Source organism: Thermobia domestica, chromosome 1, assembly GCF_964235325.1.
Source record: "Thermobia domestica chromosome 1, izTheDome1.hap1.1, whole genome shotgun sequence".
In the NCBI taxonomy this organism is placed as follows: domain Eukaryota; kingdom Metazoa; phylum Arthropoda; class Insecta; order Zygentoma; family Lepismatidae; genus Thermobia; species Thermobia domestica.
In genome coordinates, this window is record NC_137454.1 from 228706876 (window position 1) to 228732615 (window position 25740).

At 34.4% G+C, this 25740-nt stretch overlaps 1 protein-coding gene across 2 annotated transcripts in view; it reads left to right on the top strand.

Annotated features, from left to right (window-relative positions):
* The window catches only part of LOC145694517 (lysosomal alpha-mannosidase-like), a 217194-nt gene that overhangs the window by 31837 nt on the left and 159617 nt on the right, over window positions 1–25740 (top strand). The window contains exons 4-6 of one of the 2 annotated variants that reach the window (XM_081770839.1): window positions 4811–4996; window positions 14167–14372; window positions 18685–18821. In XM_081770839.1, the coding sequence (XP_081626965.1) occupies window positions 4811–4996; window positions 14167–14372; window positions 18685–18821 (529 nt within the window). The remainder of the gene's footprint in view (window positions 1–4810; window positions 4997–14166; window positions 14373–18684; window positions 18822–25740) is intronic. The other variant, XM_081770831.1, reaches the window with a different exon arrangement.

Genomic DNA, 25740 nt, shown 5'->3' on the forward strand with positions numbered 1-25740 from the left:
TTAGATAAAATTTTATGCTATTAGCGAGAACTCACTGTATACAGAACACGAATCCGAGAACTTTGTTCAGAACTCACTTTGTTTTGTGATACTCGTTAGATAATATATTTATATCTATATTGGAACATTACATATTGCAACTAAAATATGAAATACATGACCAAGTAAAATCTTTAGAAGTATACTAATTAACTGTAGAATTTTCCCAATTCTGATGTGACTCGAGTACATTTGACGAGATTACTCTAAAGTACCATTACATTACCGAGCATGTCATGTAGGAGAATTCCAGTCAGTTATCTCAGACGAATATTAGCAAATTAACATTCGTAAAATGGATTGAATAAGAATATATACTCACTCTTTGTGGTATCTACAGGTAATTAACTTCGAGCAGTTTTAAAAATTATCCTACATTTTTCGCAAAGCATTAAATGAGACACGTAAAAAATGTCAACTGAGAAACGTGCAAAGTGACTGTAAATGAAAATACACTTTAAGGTTGTTTGCAAAATGAAACTATGATACAGATCAGTGGCGGCTAAATTATGATGCTTCTGAACTACCGTACCGTTTTCAAATCCTACTGTGAGCTACTTAGCAAAAGAACTATCATTTTTTTAAAAAAATCTTACATTTGTTTATTTCCTATCAAGTGGAGAAAAGATTAGCCAACGCGAGCGTTAACATGATTTACCGAAAATGTCACTATGACTCACCTAGTATCTCGCGAGCAACTGTTTGGCAATCACCGATATAGAACAAACAATTTGTATTCCTCGAGCGTATACCAGTAATGAAAATTTTGAACATAATACTGAGTATATATCTACATATGCACCATTAGTTCCTCATAGAGTTCCAAAAGGTTAGATTAACTCCTTCCATATAGGCTACAGAACGTCAAGTGCTACAGGATCAAAGGTTGAAGTTACTCGTTTTCGGAGATCACCAATACATTTCGTCTTTATTTTGTTGACAAAAACATTGGTATAATCCCATAGATAAAAATCATATGAAGTTATAAAGGAGAAATGAGATGACCATGCTATTGGAATACTTCATTCATGCTAACATCCTGGAAAATGTTAATATAAACTATCTCCATCATGTGTTGAAAGTGGAAGTGCACCACCATGATAAAAAGTTATGTTGGGAAAGTCCTGGATTTGCAAAAATAGAAATTGTACTAACATATCTAAAATGTAGCTCCTTAGTAGTTAATTCAGTGAAGAAACACTGCCCAATCACTTCATTACAAATTCACACCATACATTAATCTTAGAGCTATCTTATTCCTATTTTATGGTTAAATGGTGATATTCGGAATACCATATTCTACAGAATGAAATCACTTAATTTTTCATTCCATGTTTATATTCTGTGGGCTAAAGAAGGCGGATAATTAATGGAAGTGAATGATTTTGAGAATTAATGAAATGAGAAAGTGAGAGGCAACACGTGAACCTATAGAGAACCCATGGACACGATGATGTCCAGAACTTTACAATTGTGGATGTTAAATTTTCAAAAACATGAGAGATTCCGTCCACACTAAGATGGATTTCTTAAAAAAAAAAAATAAATAAATAAATAAAAATGCTCACAGAAAATGTTTGTTGACGTGGTTTTCTTACTTTACTTTATATTTTCATGAAACTGCAGTTTATACTGTAAATGCGAAGACATTTGTAAAAAAAAAAAAAAAAAAAAAAAAAACTTTGCACCCTATTGGTTGTGACATTGAATTCAAGACTAGCAAGACAGATCGATTTAGTCGAGCTTCTTCCAAATGCCTGACACATCTCTTCGAGACATTCATCCGAAATGGGCTAACTTAATTCTTTTTTACACTTGCTGCTTCTTTGCACGTATTAGCCACTGACAAATGTTCCTTCGTGATGGAGAGTCTTGGTGGTAGACTGTTTTGATCCTCACGCTCCAAGTCACAACTTTTGCAAACCACAAGCCACACAGTTTTCTTCTGCGAAGACGCCATTTCTGTTTATTTAGCCAACTAGTGCTCTGAATTCACATTAGTCTCAAACTAGCACACCGTTACTAGACTTGAGAGTTACAAAGTAGTTTTTCTGTATCAATAGCAGACAAGATGTAAGTAATGTAGTTTTCATTTGGATAGGAGATTAACTGATTTGTTAATCACTGATTCATTGTGGTACGTAATCAAATATTAAAGTTATTTCGTTTCGCAGAACATATGTTATGTAGACATACAATTGAAAAAAATAGGATAAATGATTAACAAATCAATACTAGTTCTTTTTTCTATAAAAGGCAGGCGAAAAATATAATGTATGTGTGTGAAATTACATTTACAATATTTAAATAAGGTTTTACTATACTAACTGTATGAGGAGAATAATGGGAATCAGAAAATAATAAGGAGAAAGGTGGTATACTTACGGTTAAAGAGAAAATACAATATATGTGATTGTTTTACCATACGAAGAACTTAATAATAATAATAATAATAATAATAATAATAATAATAATAATAATAATAATAATAATAATAATAATAATAATAATATATGAAAAATATTAATAATAACACTGAAATCCAGTCATTTATACTGCACTTGTTCAAATGATCAGTTTAGACACCTAATCAATCTCGTAACTTCACTAATAATATTGACAGACCTGAATATTGACCAATTTGGTCAATTAATTATGAATCTTGTTGAATTTATAATGTGATAGAAATTATTACAATATAAAATGGCTTGCTTAGAATCATATTAGAAAGAAATCTACTACTTCGTTTACTGTGATCGCGTAATGCAAACAGCGGTGGCAACAAGAATCGGGCATACTAGTGTAATAAACAAGTTCCTATTGCACATTGCAGAGCAATGATAAAAGCTATAATAGTTGACGTAAGGTAATTTATAAATAACATTGCTTTATCTAAACACATTCATAATACTGAAATCGGTATGACAAGCTTCCTATCGTTGTTATTACTATGTCAATATATTATTTTTAAGAAATGTTGATAAGGAAAGCGATTATTTTGCAAGACTTTAAATTAATTTGTTCAGTATCAAGCATGAATATTTGTTATTTCATGGGGAACTACATTTATGTTACTTACTTACGAGTTAATCCCAAAAAATGTATTAGGCAGAAAATTGTAAGTAAAAAAAAAATAAGAAATAGAAATGACCTCCATACTATGTTTCTTTTCTGGTAAAGTTAAAATTAAACAGGAAAAGAGGTATTGTAATTTCCACAATCAATCGATTCTCCCTTAAGGCAGGTTTACCTTCTATTTAAAACACAAGGGTCATCGAAAAAGGAACAGAAGGGCATATACAATATATAAGTAATCAGATATCAACATTTTTGCTATAGATTCATGCAAAATGATAAAAGAACGAACAACAATTTTATCTTTTCGCACCAAAAACTAATTCTGTTCTGGATCACCGTGGTTTCTCTTGTCCTTACTTGTGCCATACAACATTTTGTTTATATTAAATAGATTATCTTCCTTCACAACTCTGTAGAATTTTTGCCTCCATCTTTGCTTTCACTACATGGAAGATTTAAATGTCACAAATGTAAACATTAATTTATATCTAAATTTCCTGTGTATTTAAACACATGATACATTCTTAAAACGTTACCTGAGGGTCAAATACATGTCTTTGAATATATTGGAGGACACAAGATAAATATATTCTATTTCTTTACGATATATCTGAATATTGAATACTTTCAATATCTTGAAATATTGTTTACCAGTTTTCAGGGCAGGTTGTATAATATAGTCACAATGGCACGTTCTTTTCCAACTAAAACGAAGAATATTTTGTATCATCATATAGAGAATGACCGAACACAAATTTTAGTTATTTTAATATGGAGTCTATAATCCTGCTTGATGTTCATGAGATATTTGGCAACATCGGGTAAGTCACAATGTATGATGTTCATGTAATTTATCTGGAACCTTTCTAGCGTTCACTCTTGTCATAGATTAGCCCTTTAAACTCCTGGCCTTTCGTACAATGTAATCACATATTTCTCGTACTTGAAACTTTTCATTTTGTTCGTTTTTGCAGCAGAAAGGAGAGAAGGAAACAGGATGAATCCTCTCAGCTCAGTGTTAATTACGGCTCGTGGAAGGAAGAGAGCGAGAAGAAGGGAAGGATTTGTTCTGCTTCTCGTGAAAAGAAAAAAAACTTACTTGCGTTCTTTCAATTCGAGACAGGTCTTCTGTAGATCTTCGCATCATTGTTTGCTTAGCCAAACTAGTATATATCATTAGGAGGAAATATATAAAATATTTTCTTAACGAACTTTACGATTTCAAATTTAATACGAAGTGTTGCACATTTACCTTTTTTAGTAAGCATTTAGGGAATGAAGTAATATTGTTGAACTTGATTTACCTCTGAAATGCTGCTTTGAAAGCATGCAGGCGATGCCACAGAGAAACATGTGTTGTACTTGAATAGATTTAATTATTTGTACTGAGTAAAGTATTTAAAATTAAGTTCAATAATTCTGTGAATATATGATTATGCAATGTAAAATTCATTGTCTTATTTTTTTCCTGTAATATTTGTCCCATACATTAGAATTTAAAGAATGCATTCAAAAGTGAAAAATCATTATAGGCCCGAAAGCAGGGAAGGGAGTGTAATGAAAAAGATATCCGTTTTGTGATTTCCGTTCGTAGAAATTTGCTGCTACCACTGATTAAATTAAGGAAGAAGTTGTAGAGTATTTGTAAATAAATAAATAAATAAATAAAATTATATTTCATGTTTCTTTAAAGGTTCATTTATGTGGAAACAGCATTCTTTTGGCGATGGTGGCAAGACCAAGATGACGCAACGAAAGACATCGTTACTCAATTGGTGAACGAAGGAAGACTTGAATTTATTCTTGGAGGTTGGTGTATGAGTGATGAAGCTACACCTCATTACAGCGCTATGATAGATCAAATGACATTGGGCCTCAAGTAAGTATATTTTGATGAATTTATAATTAAAATACGATTTAGAATATCACAGTATATGACACTGTCAACAGTATTTACTAAACCAAAAAGGTAATACTTATTCTGTGGAACGAATATAAAGTTTCAATTAGTAACATTGAACTACCTTGCTTGCCTCTAGGAAGAATTTATTTGAAATAAACATCTTGGATGCCATATACACCAGTATTATACCAGATTTCCACCAAGGAGCAAGAAATCGGCGCCTGATAGCACCTTACTCAACGTTCACTACCATCGTCGGCTTCCATCAGTAACGATAAATTCTTTTACACAATTCAGTAAATTCAAAGTTACAAAGCATACAGTTTCAATATTCACATAATTATATTTGAATAAACTTAACATATATTATTGATATTCAATTAGTGAAAGCTGGTATTTAGTCAGTAAACACTTTACGAAAATGTTAAAAATTCACAATAGTGACGCTGAAAACAATTAATTTGAATGGAATTAGAATAAGTAATGTGTTACGTATCCAATACTTTTAACTAAGTTCTTATTGCTGTTATATGTATAATATTTTAGAATAGGATTTGCTTCCACAAAAAAAAAAACATTGCTATATTCTTACTTTTTCGCAGACCAGCATGTAATACCGAACTTTGTAAAAGGTTTTATTGTAGTCGCGTTTTACGTGTAGTTCTTGTAGTAAGCAGGAAGTTGCTTAAGCATAAAGGAAGTCACATAGGGAAGAAAAAATATTAATGTACTCATTCGTGTATACAAGATTTGGTACAATAGGTAAGTTTTGTTCCTTTAGTTTGAAGTGATAAAACTTCTATTTTTGGGCCATTCCATAGTCACGGGCAGAACATTTTCGCTACATTTTTGATGCTTTAAATTTGTATATTTCTAAAAGTACAAGATAGATTCTGCTAATGTATGACATGTGAGCAGTACAGACTTAGGAGTATATCTAGCTGATGTTTTCAGTATTCTTTTCCGTTTAGAGTAGAAAATATTAATTCCTAAACGTCTGTCGCGGGCGGGGACAAAAAAGAGAAGTGACTAACAACACACCACGTGAATGTTATAAAACTCTGTGAATTCTTACCTCAAAATGTTTTTATTTAAGCGCAAATGTATAAATGATAAAATTTTCCAGCAAACTTCACATAAGAGAAATTTGTCAAATATTTGTATATTAATAAAAAAACGAAACTTTATTGTCTCACGGGCAGGACACATGGTTGTCACGGGCAGGACACGGTGTGAATCAGCACACAAAATCTCAATAAGGATGATTTTAAAAATGAAATAAAATCGAAAATAAGTCAATTTCTGCTGTTCTGTTGTAGCATTGTACACAAGTAATTCTATTTACTTTACTTGAGGCTCGCTTTTATCACGCAAAATAATAATATGTAGTACTTTTATTTCTCACCACCTACTCTTTAGGAAATGTTTCTGCTTGCCCATTTATATCCATCTTGTAGGGTAATTCGTACAAAACACTGTGTTTAACAGTATATAATATAGGTGCTGGTATCCAGTGCCGTGCCGTGAAAAATCAGCGCCCGGGGCGCGAGTACACGATGGCGCCCCAGTAAATATGAGTGAGGTCAGCAGACCAGCCGCAAAACGCTACCATGGTTGGCTCGAAGCTTGAAAAAAATTTCAAAAATAAACCCTGCTTTTCCTTGTTGCTGAGCACTTTTTACTACTTTTTCCCTTCCATTTTATACATACTATCTTTTCTTTTTCCTCCTGAATTTTGCGCCCCCTTACTTTGACGCCCTGAGCTCCTCCGTGGCTAAGCGGTTAGCGTACGCACCTTTGGCGTGGGGGACCCGGGTTCGATTCCCGGCGGGAGCTCATGTGGTTCGGATTCCACGTTAATCAGTAGGTCCACGTCTCATATAGCCTCGCTGCTGAAAGGGACGCTAAACTAAAATCAACTCAACTCAACTTTGACGCCCGGGGCCGTCGCCTCGCTCGCCCCCCTCCCACGGCATGGCACTGCTGGTATCACAGAGATTATTTGATTGAAATGCACGTAAAACACAGCTTCTTCAACAGTCCTGGAAATTTTACCGCAATCGCTGACGGCCTTTATACAAATTACCTTGAGTTCTTCGTCCTCTTCCACTGGGCTTTGTAGGATAGATGCATGCCTGTCTGTTCGCTTTTTCTGTCCACTAGAGAAAAATTCCACCAACAAAAATGTTCCTTGTGTTATATTTTCAACAGTTGGCCTAACACAAGTCTTGTTACCATCCAAACCTAAGTCCTGGCTCAGGATAGCTTCGTAGCTTTCGGAATCATTATTTTCAAAATCTAAATAAACGTTTGTTAGGAATTTAAAGAGTTTACACGGGTGAAACTCTGATTGGAAAGTTCGACGAAGTACCAAATTTTAGCTGTCAAATCGCAGGAAAGAAAGTCTTTTGATTGGAGACACTCAATTGACAGAGCATTTTCCCGTCTTTTATTCAAAATGTCATACGCGTACTTCAATTGATCTTTTTTTAAACTTCCATTTCTGCTGATGATAGTAGTAAATCAGATATATTTTGAAACGAACAGCTTAAAGCTGCTACGAAATCAGCAGCGCATTCTACAATTACTTTCTTTTGTTTCAGAAAGTTCCATACTGGTCTTTTTGTACGTACTCCAAGCCCATTCCTGCTCGCTTGAAACCAACAGAAAGTTGACGCTAATGATAATATTCATATGATACTTATTTTAAGTTAAAACATCGTACTGACAGTAATACATAATCCTTTACTTAAGTAAATAATATTCATGCTTAGAAAACGTTATTTAAGTACACATGGAATCATTTTCCATCATGAAAAACCAATGTACACAATTCCCACCTCTGGCATGCTACTGTCATGGGCAGGACAAGTTTTCAAATTGAAATAAATCGAAATATATTATTAGCATTAGTACAAAATTTTGTGAATGTGAATTGCACGTGCAAATTGATACTTCTACTACATACGAGCTACATTCTCAAATTTAGTAATTCAAGACAATAACTTTTGGTAGGTTTCTGTCACGGGCAGGACATTCAATTTGACGTTTGTGTCTTTAATGGTATTATAAACAATTTTTATCCTGTAAATACTTTTTGAACTGCAGCTTGTAGAAAAAAGAAGCATCTTAAGCAGCTCAAAGTTACTATAGCCAACAATGCTCAATATACCATAAAATGTTGCACATAACAAGAATTAAAAATATCCTCCCAGCTGACATGTTACAAATTCACAATTTAGACTTAAAATTTTACGTGAATTCTAACTATAAATATGTTTGTCTTTGTTACAAAGTAAATTTTGATCTTTTTACTTCATATATGTGTAAAAATGCATTGATTTTGACAGTTTTTGAAAATTTGGGTTCACGCTCACTTTCGCGTGGAATGGCCCTTTTACCGATTTTTACGAGCCACCATTGTTTATTAACTAATTCAAAAACTTGTATCATATTTCTTCTCCCGTTCAATGAGACTGGTCGTATTGATGTCTTATAATATAATTACGCACCTATTATACACGAATTTATAGGTATTTTGCAGTCATTAGGTTAGTGCAAAAGAAATGTCTAGATTTCTGATGGGAAACTCATCTTAATAACACAATACAAAGATAGATTTAGGTTACTCGTCTAACGTCGAAAAACTCTGAAAATGTTCAGCAAACAGCCTGGGGTACCCAAGCAATCAGAAGACGGTGATTTGTTTAACACTGGCACATGGAGAACACACAATTGCAAACTATTTCTCTTTATTAATTCAAACGGGACATTTAAACCAGCTAGTTCCTCTCCCCTCCAGAGGAAACATTAACACCGCATTTGGTATAGTAACAACGAATAGAAAATTAACATACCTTCACCATTGTTTTTGTCACTTTTTTTATAAGGTACAGCACTGAAAACTTAACCCGACTGATGCCTAACAACATCATATTCGTATAAGTTCCTCAGGAGCACTATGGAAAAGTGCTCGTGTCATTACAGACGATTTAGGTATAAACCATACCACTGTGGCTCAGTAGTTCCGTGCAATCGATAAGGTGAAAAAGTTATACTCATAGCTGCCACATGATTTGACTATGGTCAAGAAGAATCGCCAGCTGGCGCTTGTGCATTTCTCTGAATGTAAAGAATAACCGGGAAAATTTCCTTGATCGGTTGTTACTTTTGATAATAATTGAGTCTGCTACGGTAATTGTAAACAATGAGAACAGTAATTGGATACTGATGAAAATCCAGAGCACAACAATCTCGAGCACTTCTTTGCAATGAATTCTTTTTGTGATCATTGGACGTTGCAACGTGAAATTAAGGACTTCTTCGTACGACAAATTCCAAACTTCTTTCGCCGCGGAATTGTCATTGACTGAGTGATGGCCAATGTTTGTGGTGGCAAACGGTGGCTATTTTGGTTAACCAGATCTTATAGTCTTTGACCTTTGAAAATGATGCACCTTTGACGGACATCTCATTCGCACTAAGCAAATATGAAGTTCAGCTAGATTTGCACCTTTCAGAAATTTTATGTCAATTTCACATAGTTTGATTTACAAACCTATACATATATTTCTCCCAAAGACCTTAGCCATGTCATCATTGAAAATTAATTTAATACACGTATTCTTCAAGAAAATTGAGTTACTCGTCCGATTAGAAATGTTCATTTCAATTCCGTTCCTACAGTTTGGGAATCACTAAGTGAATGTTGGACGTAGCCAAATATACTTTTAAATTCAAATATTTTCGCTACTGTAGCACTTACGGATATGTCAGCTAAGTGTAACTGCTTCTTGGGTAGTTTGTCGAGATTTTTCTATTAATCACATTTCTAGATGCTGCAATAGATTTTGCTTTATAGTTCTAATAATGCTGAATTAGATTTAAAGTAATTTGTCCATTAACTTTTCTACGATTCTAAAGCACTAAAAGTACTGCATTATTTGAGGGGACTTACACTTTTGTTGTTGCTACGAGAGAAAACTAAAATATCTTGTATCTAAGAAACATCTAACATCGTAACATGATGCATCGTTCTCCTTATAATTGAAACAAAATATTTCTGAAATATTACTAACTTAGTGTGTATATTCCACCGTTCTTTGTTCCCTTCTTTTAAAAATTCGGATCAATAAACTAAACGCGTATCTAGTAAACTTTATCGATTAGAGATTTGAGAAATAAAGTTGAACTTAAGCCACAGTTTATTGTAGCCTTACCCACAATAACATTAATAGTAATTCTTGTAATACTTATATCTAACTCTGTTGAATCATGTCACTATCTGTAGCTATACATAATCAGCATTCGTTTGGCTTGTTCTTAATATTTGAACAATTTCATATTGATAGGTTTTAAGAGAACTAGAATTGGTAGTTATTTTCATGAATGACCTTTATTTCATACTTTGGCTCTATTTCATACTGATACTTTGACATTTTAGGTGAAAGTTGATAAGCTTCAGCACTCGAGTTTCGGTACAACATCATCTTGTGTCATTTTAGATGTTCGATCTGTGTTTAAAAGATAGAACAAAATATCTGATTAAGTTCAAATGCACATAGATACGTCATGTAATATTTGATAGCTTTATTGAAATATTTACATTCAGAATTTTTTTAAAAAAACTCATGTTCTCTCGTAGTATATACGGTTTGACTATATATATATATTACATTTTAATTTTATCACTCATACATGTGAAGACCCACGAATATAATGGTAACGTTTGAAAATGATAATTTAATGCACAAAGTCTGGAAGTCGATTTATAAGTTCATTATACTTATAAACATAATACGACAAGTCAATACGTATGGATAACTAGTAATCAGAAGAATTATTATATTAACAGATTAATAAATCCTTTTTCGAGGGTAACTATATTTTTACCTTTTTTTATTCTAGAAGAAGTCTCACCACATTACATTTCAATAATCGTTACTTCACACATATCTATTTATTATTTCTACCTAGCAACCTCAAGACATTTATTTTTTTTTTTATCTTCCTTTTCGCATAGCTGCTCAACTATGACGCCTCTGATCCTTTTCATGAAAACAGGTACAGATTGACAATGACAGGGGCCTACAGACAATGACAGTACAACGATAAACCGTTGTATATGTCGCCATGGACGGGAATTCCGCAGTAGCTTTAGTACGAAGGAAAGAACCCTGGATTAATCATTACAGAACATTCACTTTTAGAATAGACCTCGTATTAAATAACGTTACATTGACACGAATATTTACTTCTCATACCATATTACAATATTATATTCTTTTATATTTACAATTATTCATATATCCATATATATATATATATATATATATAAAGTCGATGGATCTATTCAATAGGGTTCTGCAAATTTACTAGTTAACTATTCCTTCCTCCAATATGCGAAAACATCCATGTACAATCGATATTGTTTACAAATAAAGATCATTATCATATTAAAGGTTAACAAAATCAGAAGGCAATATAGCCTGCAATCATACTAGCGATCACTATTTAGTGCATTAGTAATTGAGGTTAGGAAAATAGAATTAAATTATCTAAAGTTTGCAAATAACGCAGTAAATTGAAAGTCATTACAATGAGAAAATAAATTAACAACAAAAATAATTAAGACAACATATATGCTACACAATCATTTCATACAGTATCAAGTTCAAGCATTGCTTAAACGCGTATATATATAAAGATGGATTAACGAACATCATTTAAATTCAATCAAGCATTCCTCAAAGAATACTTCACAAACACATTATCTCACTAAAGGTTCCCGCGACAACTGAGTGACAACCATGAACTACGCTGCTCTCAGAACCTCCTCCGTTGTGGGAAATTTATTGCTGGTGTAGTCGCGTGCAACTTCTAATGGCTCGATAGGATACTGCTCTACTTCATGTCGCTGATAATTATCACGTAAATTTTCAGCGAACTGCTCAACACTCAGACCAAACTTTTTCACTAAACCATCAAGATCAGCTTTCCTACATATGGCATAGGGTCCGCTTCGAACCGCTTGTTTCACAGTCTCATTGTCATCCACTGGCTCTTCCACGTTCTCCTCTTCTTCAACCTCCTCTTCCTCTTCTTCGTTTCCTATCCTTTTCTTCTTCTTTTTCCTTTTCCTGTTTTCTCTGGCCCGTTCTCGCTCTTTCTGTTTCCATGCCTGTTGCATATCAGGAATCTCGTGAGAATAATACAGAAGGAAGTGTAAATACACGTCCTTCAGTTCTTCTGCGGGCTTACAGAATGCCTGCTTGTAAATCCATTCTGCTTCTTCTTCTGGTTCATCCGAGCCTTCATTGAAAGAAGTAACTGGTACATCACGGAGTTGCATACGCTCAGGAATATCTGTATTCCTTATCTCATTATCAAGATCTGTGAAGTGGCCACGTTTCAATTCACTAGGCTCGTAAATTTCAAATATTGATTTCTTTGTAGGTTTCTTGCGTGTTGCTTTCTTTGTTCTTCGTCTTCTTTCACCTTCTTCTCCTTCTTCATCATCCATATATTCAACATCGTATTTATCAAATTCATCATAATCGAAATCAACACCGAAGATGTCCTGAGCCTCTTGTAATGCAGCATCTGTAAATATTGGTCTTCTCTTCCGCCTTTCCTCAGGTCTGCCTTCATCATCCACAATAAAGACATCTTCATCTGAATATTCACCTTCCGACTGTTCATCATCATATTGCTCAGCTTCAGCATTCTGTCCGGCCTCGGAAGTTTTCTCTTCTTCATGATCTGATCCATCAAACAACTGATTTGCAAAAGTGTCTCTCTCCTGCTGTTCGTTTTCTTCTGCTTCACCTTCGGCATCTTCATCCTCAACTCCACGAAGACGATTGAATCTTTTCCTTTGAACATTGACACCTAAATTTTCTTCCAGCAAATCATAATCATCTTCTGATAGCCTATCATCTAAATTATCTTCATCATCACTCTGCATTCGCTTTAATTTCTTCAACTGTTTCTTTTCATGTTCTTGCAACTCCTCCTGCATATCCTGTATCAAAAGACTATGGTTGTGAATTTTAGATATATTGTCCTTTATTTGAGTCGCTTGTTGTGTAGTAACGGACTCCAAAACTTCCATTTGTAGACTATGATTATTAATTTTGGAAGTCGTGTCTTTCATTTGTGATGCTTGTTGAGTTATAGCGGATTCTAAAACTTCTATAGACCTTTTCAACGTATTGATATCTTGTGACGATTTATCAGCAAACTGTTGAAATTTTACATCTAATTTCTCATCAATTTCCTGAGAAATTTGCTGTATTTGTTGATTTGTATTTTGTTTAATTTCATCAACTTTCAGTGCAATATCATTAGACATCTGTTGATTAACTTTCACAGCAACATCATTAATTTGTTGTATCAAGTTATCATCCCTCGATTGCATGGATTTACTTAGATTTTGAATCATCTCTAAGATCTGCTTAGTATTCACTGTTTCAGACATAGCTTCTTCTGAGTTACCAATTACGGACATATCTTCACTGTGTATATTAGTCATAGTTGATTGACGTATAATTTTTCTCCCACTACGCAAAAAGGTACATTCAATATTCATACGTCCCCTTTTTATAAAAATTAAGACCCTATCTTTACTTTACTTCAAGATTTGTACAGGGTCCCGGGTTACGTTGCACCAAAAAGATATATAAGTTCGTTATACTTATAAACATAATACGACAAGTCAATACGTATGGATAACTAGTAATCAGAAGAATTATTATATTAACAGATTAATAAATCCTTTTTCGAGGGTAACTATATTTTTACCTTTTTTTATTCTAGAAGAAGTCTCACCACATTACATTTCAATAATCGTTACTTCACACATATCTATTTATTATTTCTACCTAGCAACCTCAAGACATTTATTTTTTTTTTATCTTCCTTTTCGCATAGCTGCTCAACTATGACGCCTCTGATCCTTTTCATGAAAACAGGTACAGATTGACAATGACAGGGGCCTACAGACAATGACAGTACAACGATAAACCGTTGTAGATTAAAACTTCAGTTACACAACAGTTTTGTTAAAATTTGACTTTCTTAATATAATATTTGCTGACTATTTTGTACAGAATATAAACATGACAAAAGTACATAATTAATTTCAGGTTCCTGAATGACACATTTGGTGAATGTGGTCGTCCAAGTGTTGCTTGGCAAATTGATCCATTTGGCCACTCTAGAGAAGTTGCAGCAGAATTTGCTTTAATGGGGTTCGATGGATTGTTCTTCGGACGGCTTGACTACGAGGATAAGAACAACAGACTTCAGAACAAGACCATGGAAATGATTTGGCAAGGAAGTCCCAATATTGGTAGAGTATGACTTTCTTAGTATAGTTTATTGTAATGACAATGGGATTTGAAATTATGCATTCCCTTAAATAACGCTTTATGGTACATATTATAATGCTTACGGAAAATGACAAGTCCTCTCATTTCACGGAACAAATACAAATTATTATAAGGTGGTTTCAAATCGGGAGAGAACGAGACGAAGTGACTAAGCCTAACCCTACATGATCATCTCGAATTTCGCTTTCATACCACACAGAAGTTCAATTGGCATATGTGTATAAAAATCAGTACAGATGAATTTTGCAGACTAAGAATAAAGAGACGTAGTCTGAGGAAGAAACACTATTTTAATATGAGAAAACGTAATTATTTTCCTGATTTATTCCTCTACTAATGTATCTATTTAAAAATAACCATTAATTACCTAAGAGGTTATTATGTTCAATTTGCGTAAGAAACATATTTTAGTACAATAATATAATATTAGAAAATAATAGTAATTTGTATAATATTAATAGTAATATTGGAACATGCAAAAGTAAATAATAGATAATTAAATTTCATATATTTCTTTTTTAGTTTAAGTGATTTGAGAAATCATTGCAATTCTTGACTCTCATGATAAATTGCTGTTTTTCGCTGGTGCTATAGGCAAAGCTCACATTATCAAGGAAATACGAACACAATCATAAATTCTATATACGCAGGAGATATTTTATTTTCCATCCATTTTACTTTGTTCTGACTATACGATAATGTAGTTCATGTACTTACCTCGTCACTCACCCCCACCTCGTGATGTTGAAGACCGGAAAGTTATTTAAGGTATTGTCTCATCCTGATACATTTTTAATAAAGAACTTCTTTAATGCTAATAGTAATCTCTCAAATCAAGAACACCTCTTCTAAACTTCCCTAAGAGAAAGCGTAACTCTCTACCAAAATGCTAGTCTCGAATAGCTAGTCACTAAGTAAAAGGGAATTCTTTTAACTAGGAATAGTGATACGCTGGCATTGCCCTGTCGAAGATATAAAACTAATTTTCATAAGACTGAGAAAGAGACGGAATAGACCAGCAGATCAATGGAAGAAAAGTGAACATTGGCGAACAGACACGATAAAGAACAATGACAGACAGCTTAAGCTTGTGGTAAGAAAACAATTGAGCTAATCGACTACATCATCTCTAACATTGGTGGTGAGTTTACATTTCTATTGACTTGGTTATGATACATTAGAACTGGCAAAGTAAGGCGCATAAGTCTACCACTCTTTTCCAAATCTAATTTCTACTTCTGTACATTTGAACGTGTACCATCTAAGATACACAAATACCGCAGCAGCAGTTTGGATATCAGCTAAGCAAATATTCAATAGTTACATTGTTAATTAAGATCTGACCTTCAGATGATGAACTACTTAAATCATATTACTTCCAAACCCCTTAAGAAAGCGGTCAGTTTGTCTATATTTCAGTTCTGACATAATCAAAATAATTACCCACAATCTCAGAGACGTAATTAATAACGCTCCACTGCATTAAATAGCACATAAAATGAAAAATATAGCTCGTGAGAGGAGTTGTCATAATATTCATCCAAGTAATAGATGAACTACAACTATATTAAGGCGAAAGCACTGATGCTTAAGTTGAATATACGTATATACGTGTTTGTACGTATATACTAGTATTGTCTAAATCCCATTGCAGAATATTTGGCTGGAATTATAGTAAAAATTTCCGAACAATAAAGTAATTCTATTACCCTAATAATGTTGATTATTACATTTAGAAAACGAGTGAAAGTCAATTTGATATTTTGAAATGAAGAAAGGGACTTGGGAGGGGCTGAATGTACTGGGATGTATAACTAAATCACTGAGATGAAATTATCATGGTGGCGTTTCACATTCTTATCTCAATCATGAGTTACGTTCTATTGGCGCTTCATTGAATGGTTTGAGATGAGCCATAAGCCTTGGCATAATTTCAAGGCCCAAACTGGAGATGCGTGTATACGTCGTGGTCAGCCGTAAGTACAAGGTCCAAGTGATCTAAACGGTAGTGTGGCAAGCAAACTATTTAACATGGAGGCCGCCACTCCGTCAATATTTTAGTCAGTTTATATTGGCAGTGACGTTAAGTACTCAATAACGTCTGATACGTGAATTGTTACTTTACGAGTTCGAATTTGTCATAACGCTGAGACAGCAACCCAGCACAGAAACTCGATGGTTCCAGAAATTTCGTAGGTTTTAAAAATGTCAAAGACCAGCCAAGGTCTGGCCGCACTAGGGTAAGAGATTCTGAGGTCATGCGACATGTCATAGAGGAAAATCCATCCACCAGTACACAGCCGTTGTCAAACCAACTTGAGATGTTACACCACTGTAATGCGTCACCTTTACGAAGTGTGGAAAACCATCAGAATCTGCCGCATTGTGTCATGTGAGTTGACACCAGCTCAAGCTCAGAGCAGAGTATATATGCCAGGAATTCCTAAAAGTCTGCATGATGTGCGTTCATGAAACGGATTGTTATATATGAGGAGAAGTTGGTGGTTATCTTCAATGCAACTGTGCCAAAACAATGGTAGAGCAAAGACCAGTCTCAGGGTAGTTTTGGGCATAGAGTCAACCTCTGTGAGGATAAAGTCAACCGAAGTATAATTCACTTTCTGTTCATTCTTGGCAATCGTACCATCAACGCAGATCTTCATTACAAAAGGTTGGAGCGGATGTATATTACACTATACCAAAAATATAATGCATTGGTAAACCTATAACGCACCTGCTGAAACAGGATGACGCAAAACCATACTTTTCTCAAAAATTAAAAGAAGGAATTTAGCAATTTGGAAGCATCGAAGTAATGAAACACTGGGTATGCAGTTCTGATCTTGGTCCTTTGGATTATTATCTGTTCCGGTTGATGGTGTATGTCCTGATTATTAAAATCTTTCATAAACCAACAGGAGGTGAAAACAGTAGTGGGTGATCGTTTTGCCTATAGGGATAAAGCTTTGTATCGACGTGAAATCGAAGAACTAACAGGAAGGTCGATGCAGGTAATCCAGTATGAAGGGCTATACTTCGGATGTTAACCTGCTCTTATTATACTGTAATAAATTCATGTATGCTGTGTACCAAAATATTGCAAGATTGATGACTAACCCATATACATTAAACTCTAAGTCCACACCTTATGTCTGAAAAGAACATGGTTTCTAGACCAATCAACCAAATATCGAGATAAGTTATCCAACTGACTGAATAAAATGCATTATTGCTTATTAACCATCCCGGATGTCTCAATGGAATTCAGTTATCTATTTCAGCTTGTTCAAGAAGAAGATTGATATATACTTGACCATTTTTCATCAATAAAACAATTCATTTGTAAAAAGAAAATCAACACCTACTTTGCTCCAAGACAATCTAACCAACTCATATTTTATAATTATGATGCTGCAATGATACTGTACTCTGACTTAAGCCAATTGAAGTATTAATTGACATTGTTGGTCAGTTTCATATAATCACATCTCAACTGTAATCAAATGACACATGTAGCATTTTTAAAAGATACTCTTTGACTGTGAACTAAGAAAATTTGTGTTTATGATAAATTTATTAAATTGTATCAGTATGTGCGATTCTTCGTTGAGCATATGGCCCTATGGTTCGTCAAATAGATGATAATGCCCGCCGACACAGGGTACAGGCGGTGAAGGAATTTGATTTTCTGCCACGCTTCTCGCATCTTAATCCAATTGAAAATCTTCGGAACTTCGTCTTTCGACGGATCTTGTGCAAGTGTGGAGTGCATTGCAACAGGATATGATAGATGACCTCATACACAGTATGGGGACACGATTTGGAACATCGGACTGATCACGCTCTGTTTTCAACGTTTCAGGCAATATTAAACGGGATCGATGTGCAATCGACATGATGAATCCACACGAGGCAAGTGTCTCATTATCGCCATTCGTGTGTTATTGTATCATTTTAACTTCAATATGATCCCTAATTATTACTCACGCACGTCTAATTCCGTAGATCGGCATCAGCCTTCTGTGTTCATTCATGTTTTACTTTCTATGGTGCCCCTTAACTTCTATACAGGATATATTAACACTTTTTGATATAAATTTATATTTGTTCTATCAGAGTTGTAGAAATAGGCTCTATAGGGACTATTGTAACACTTTATGCTTCTTTGAATAATTTATAATACGAGTATAATGTTGTTATTATTATGAATTTATTTTGCAGCTTGATAAAGATGTTTCGATTATTTGTTATTGTCTTTCTTTCAATACTAAGGTTCTGAAGCAGATTTATTTACTGGTGCACTTTTCAATGGTTACGGTCCTCCCGGTGGTTTCTGTTTTGATGTTCTTTGCGGTGACGATCCCATCATGGATAACCCCAAGTTACATGGTTACAACGTCGATCAAAAGGTATGGGAAGTTTGGAGATTTTTAATGTTCTTAGATAAAAACATATATGCATTTATGACATTCTTATTATTGTTATCAGTAGACCAGAAATTTGGTTTTCTGTTTTTTTTAAAAAAAAAATCTTCAATTTTTCCGAAATTCCAAGTGCATATAATATTGTACGCGGCAGTCAAATTGTCTTTGGGCCTTGAGCGCTACCATGATGTCGCCACATCAACTTAGAGCTATGATAGTTACGCTATTGTATGAAATTCGATTCGTTGGACATGCTGTATGCCTTTAGTGAAACTATAATTTTCTTTGTCAACATATCACAATATTCGCTCTCTGAAAGCATATTTCTTGGAGGTTTGGAAATAAGGTATCTCGAATTCATTGGTTTACGACGAACATGAATTCTACTGCTTCGTAATATAGAAACGTTGAATTATGATTGAAACTAGTTTCCTTCTAATATGAGCAGAAATAATGTATGGGATCTTCAGATCAGAAGGAAGTAAAGTTAAATCACCAGAATTATAGGTCCATATGTCATATAGGCTCGATACTGAAAATGATGCTAAACTAGAATGAAACAAATCAATCAATTTGGAAATCGTTGAGAAGACCAACTAAACTTAATCAAACACTTGCTGAAACATGAATCTAATTAATTTCACTGCAACCGTTAATTTGGATTCTTAATTACAGGACTGCCGCTTGAATTTCTATTTACTGTCTTTATAATCGTTTTTTCGAAGAAATAGAAATAAAAAACAATGAAGTGCTTTCTCTATTTGTCTTAGACAAAAGAATGTTGCATCTCTGTTGCGGTTCTTTGTACTGGAATTGCAACAGAAGAATAGAATTATTCGATTAAGGTAGGAAACTAAAGCAAAAATGAAGAAAGCTATTCTGCAGTTGGAGAAACAAACAGTAATTAAGAACTCACTCAACGGAAGGAATATTTAGTAGCGCATTTTCATTGAAAGGAATTGCCGTAAGTTTTGCTATCTTGTGATCAGTGACAAAAGACAAAGTATATTTCACTTTCGGGCCTCAATAGGAAGAAGTGATGTCTGCTAATTAAAAAACGCAAAGATAAACTAGAGATTTTCATGAATTGCCTCTGTGTATATAAAGAGACTAAAAGGCCACGTCAATCTAAAATAGAGGCAATTTTTCTTTTAAATTAAGTGGTATGGGCATTTAATGAGAATAACAGATGTCGTTATGGTCAGAGAAGTGAAGTAAATGGAAGTGGATGGGAAGAGAGGTAGAGGGAGATCAAGAAGGAAAGGAATGGACATGGTTAAAAATAGTTTGAGAGGGAAAGCCTAGCAGGAGAAGAATCCAAGGATACGACATTATGGAGAAGACTCATCACAAACATTGACTCCACATAAGTGGGAGAAGACATTGAGAAAGTAGTACTTTTATAGCATCCCGTAGTTTTTTTTTTTAATGGAGTCCCTGCAATCTAAAAGTAACGCCAGTTTAATATAAGATATTTTTGAAAACAGATCTAACAATTTATGTGTGTGCGATAAACAATTTACACACTAACAAAACCAACTTTACCCTTGAAGGCCAAGACCTAGAAATGACATTATTGAGTAAATCAGTGGGTCAATGTGCTTGTTAATATAAGTGAAAATGAGAAGTATTTAACCCTTTGGAATGGTGGCAGCATTTAAATATTTGCCTTACACTCGTGTGAACACTAAGAAACTTTTGATATTTTCATTACTGATAAGAAAATTGAGTTTATTTTGCAATCTGTTCTTATTTCATTAATAGGGTTTCAATTTGGTATAAGCAATTTCTCTTGAAAAGAGCAGGAAGATAGAGCTTAGCTCATGAATCTCAATCGCGGCAGACATTCGAGAGCTAAGTTCTACACTTTATTATTTTGAAACGAGATTTCTAGTTATCTTCCCACAATTCTACACTTTAGGCTAAAGAAGACGGATGAGTAATGAATCTGCTAGGTTATGAACTAATTGGTGGATTGATAACGTAGAAAAATGTGAGAAACTGTCGAGTAAAACAATCGACAGAAGGGTTTCCACCATAAACTCGCATCGTCAAGGATTAAATCAGAAATTCTTGGTACCAGAGTTCGGCGTATTGTCACCAAGCCTATACTGTTGTATACTGTATGTTGGTAGCTGTCCAATATATACATTCATGTATTGTAAACGATATCGGCGATTTTGATCATTTTTCTATACAAGGACGGCAAAACATGATACGTATGTACATCAATGTTCACATAAACTTGGAAACTTGTTCAGGCACTAAATCCAAAAAGTGACCCTAGATCCAACACAATCCGCGCAGATCTATAAGGAGAGAATTGCATTTTTACTCCTTTCTTTATATAGGCACTAGCTGGAAGACGTGCATGTGCCTCCGGTATCCGAGCCTGGTGAGGCACTCAGTCTTCATAAAGAACTTCTGGAACTTGAAGATCAAGAGTTCGCAATTCGGTGTTGGATCTTTTGTGATTTAAACATCAAGATATGATGAAATAATTAAAAATGTCATATTTATTGCACATGTAAAAGTCAAATTTAATGCTTTGGTGATAAAACTGTTGTTTATTGTCTTTTTTGACTTTTAGTTCCAAAACCTGACTTCTTGGTTTAAAATATCTAGACTAATCAGGAACACTCGGATGCGTGTAAAATTAGACTGAAATACATGAAAATAAGCATGTAATTAGAAATTTATACATCAAACTAATTTTATATCCGATAAAATATGTTTCTACATCAAACATATTTGATAACCAATTAATCATACAATACTGACAACTTAAAAATATTTTAGATAAAATTCATCACTGCAATGAAGATCGTTTTATTTTCTTTACCACCACAAATATAGAAATAGTTCTCTTACTGTAAAACGAAAATGTTGTGCTCCTAACTTACATATCTTTTTCACCATTTCTTAAATATCGCCCGACATGACCTGTTAAAACATTTTGTAATTTGCTATTGGAAAAGGATGTGAAATTTCCACTCATAAGAAAGAATAGATCCCTGCTGTGGCGTAATGTGTTAACGGAAAGTTTGAGGCAACCGTTAAGGATATAAACTGATGATCCGACATTCAGTCAGTAACTATCAGCTGTTGTTTTTTCAAAAAAGAAAAAAAAGGCTCCCAGGAAAATAAATACCATATCTTTTACGTTCAGATTCTCAACTTTCACTCACTCTTTCTTAAAGAGAGGTAATGAAAATTGAAGAACTCAAGAAAATTAAATGGGGCATGTATATTATAAAACCATTCTAGTAAGCAACTTTATAGAATCGAAATATTACTTGTCTAGAGTGGTTATGTGTTAAAGAACGGAACAATAAAGCCCACTTTTCCGTTAAGTTGTGAATACTTTCATATATACGAGCCACACAATACCGTCTTGAAATAGCTTGTTTCAGGACAGGGTGTGAACTAATAAGGGGAACACATCCCACATCAAAGTATCCTTTTGCTACTGTAAATACAAATATTATCAATAATGAAAATTAAATATTCACAGAAACTTTTATGATGACATATTTAATAAATAGTACCTGTGCAAAAAAGTAGCTATAGAACGGGCTCTGCTATATTGACAGTTCCACTCATATTACTGTATTTTCACATGTTTTACTATAATATAATTTATATTTATTATTATAAGGTTCGAGGTGTAGATATAGAAAATATGGAAAAACAGCTGGGAAGAGAAAATAAGACGTAAAGAAGTTCTGAGAAGAGTGAATGAAAAGAAATTCTAAAGTTGATAGTAAAAAGGAATTGGTTTGGACACTGTATAAGGATGAATTGCCTTATAAGAGGTACCTTGATACGATTAGTATCTGGAAGAAGAAGGAGGGGAAGAAAAAGGTGCCAGCTCTTGGACGATATGAGGATCGAAACTTCTGATCCTTTAACAGAAAATTGGATGTGCTGTCTTTATTACGATACATACTAACATATTTATGCCCATACTAAGGATGAGCCGTATGTGTTCATCAATTGTTTGGTAAAGACGTTACATTCTCAGACATTACGAATCAAGGTTTGATACGCAGACATCATAGGATTTCCCACATAAAGAAGTAGTCTCAACTCTAAGACCGAGAGAAATTGAATATTTTTCATGTTAATATACATCAGAAGTGTCATATAGTAAATGATAAAAAAAATCGTTACTAACCTCATCGGGAATTGAATTCAGGACCCCCAACTAGCGAAACTTATGCTTAAGCCACTATTCTAAGGTTGCATTGTTAAGTAAGAGGATGGGTCTTCGATGTGAAAAGTATTTAGTAAATAGCACACGTTTACGATTATAGTGTTTTAATCGGTTATGATAAAATATTGAAGTGTTATGTAGAAACAATAATCCAGAGAATTCAAATTTAAATTGAAAAACATAAAAAGACAAACAAGGACGCAAGGACATAAGGAGAAAATGGTTTTAAGAGGCATTCGAACCCTTAAATGGTACTTCCCTTAACTGGAACCTGGACCCTGAGGCCACTTTTGTTTTTGTTTTCTGATTCACCGAAAATATCGCAGTAACCTGTCGCTATTTCTTACTTGGTGATACTCATTTTACAGTTATTAAAAGTAAGCTTGAACGCCAGGACAAGAACACAAATACATCGAGGACGCTTAAAATTTCAAAGGCTCTTCCAATGACAATCGATCCCGCAGCCCTCAACACTGGACTGTTTGTGAATGAGAAACAACGGAACAAATATATCTTGTAGAAGGACGATGACATGTAAATGTTCCAGTAGAAATTATATAAAATAGAAAATGTCCACAGAACTCAATTACTTATTTCCATATTATTATTGGTAGTAGTACTAGTACTAGTAAGACCCGATGGGTTCAAACAACTTTGGCCATCCCTGATCTAGAAAGGATTCTATACTCATTATCTTTTAGCTCTCTCTCTCTCTCTCTCTCTCTCTCTCTCTCTCTCTCTATATATATATATATATATATATATATATATATATATATATATATATATATATATATATACCCTCCATTCCAAAAGAAACCGAACTTTTGAAAACAAATAGTACCACTAGTGCCAACTGTTGTAATATTTTACCGGTAGATGGCGTACTCCCTCATTGACAACTGGTATAAATGTCATGACATTTGGATGCACGGCAACAAAGTTATTGCGTTTCAACTGTCAGTGTGTTGTGTACATCGGTCGGAAAATGAGTTTCAAACAACGAGCTGCAATTGAGTTTTGTGTTAAACTGGGTAAAACTTTTAGTGAAACGCACCAAATGCTACAAACTGCATATGGTGATGAGTGTCTATCCCGTACGCAAGTTTACGAGTGGTTCAGGCGATTCAAATCGGGTAGAGAGACGCTGGATGATGATGAAAGATCAGGCCGTCCCAGAACCGGATTATCGGAAGAAAACATCGAAAAAGTGCGTGAATTCATCAAACATAACAAAAAATCGTCGGTGAAAGTTATTGAAATGGAATTAGGCATTCCTCAAACAACCGCATATTGCAATTTGACCGAAGTTTTGGGCCTTAAGAAGGTTAATTCGCGGTTTGTACCACACAAACTCACCGAAGATCAAAAAGTTGATCGGCTTGCGCATTGCAAAGACATCGTTAAAAGTGCTCGGCAGGATCGAAACTTCTTGAAATCGATTGTAACTGGTGACGAGACGTGGTGTTTTGAATATGAGCCCGAAACAAAGCGGCAAAGTGCTGAATGGAGAGCGCCGGATGAAGGAACACCCAAAAAAAGTCGCTTGGTGAAGTCAAAAGTTAAGGTGATGCTGATTTGTTTTTACGATTCAAAAGGAATTATCCACAAATAATTTGTTCAGCCCGGCCAGACAGTCACTGGAGAGTTTTACTTGGGCGTCATGAAGCGTTTGCTGGCAAGAATTCGTAGTATTCGGCCCGAATATCGCGAAATCGGCAGTTGGACTCTTTTGGACGATAATGCACCATCACATTCTTCGCGACTTGTAACTGAATTTTTGGTCAAAAATCACATTATTCGGTTGCATCATCCGCCCTATTCACCAGATCTCGCTCCGTGCGATTTCTATCTGTTCCCGAAACTGCATTTGGCGATGAAAGGAAAGTGGCACGCATCGATTGATGCCATTGAGAAGGCGACGACCGCCGTCCTAAAGACCATTCCAAAAAGGACATGGAGAAGTCGTTTGACAACTTGTTGGAGCGTGCAAATATGTGTATCGATGCAGAAGGGGAATACATTGATTAAGTGATAGTGCCTCACCTTCTAGGTCAGGGATGCCCTCGTCGGTTTGATCCCATTGAGGCACTTGAACAGTTGGGTATCAATTTGCGAGAAACAATGAAATCAATAAAAGCAGTATCCCTTACAAAATCCATTTTTAACTTGTCAACGTTTTGTAATCATTCGATAAGCACTGAAATGTTGTAGTTGTGAATATTGTCTGAATGTTAAAAGTTGTTAATATGAATTCAAAACTCTACTCCTTTCGCATTTCTATGAAAAGGTGGTAACTTTGAAAATATCCTTGTAATTTAATGTTTATTTTTCGATGATGGACAATATTAATACAAGCGTTATTTATTTCAAAACTATCGTAGCTTTCTTTGTAGTGCAAAAGCCAATAGCTTTAGTGTCAGTTTGTTTACATTATAATGCTTTGCTTTTCACATTTTACAAACAACATCCATTCAAAATCACTTAATGAACAAAAATATGTGTAAAAGTAGGTATGAGGCGGCTGGACACTGGCTTAGCGGGCCAACGGTAAGACACAGCAGCTCTCGAGATTTAGATTCCCACAAAATCGAGGATACTGGAAAAAACAAAATACGACAATCGATAATGTATATTAGTGGCCCATAAAAGAATATAATTATAAAGTAATGAAAGAAAAGATATCTT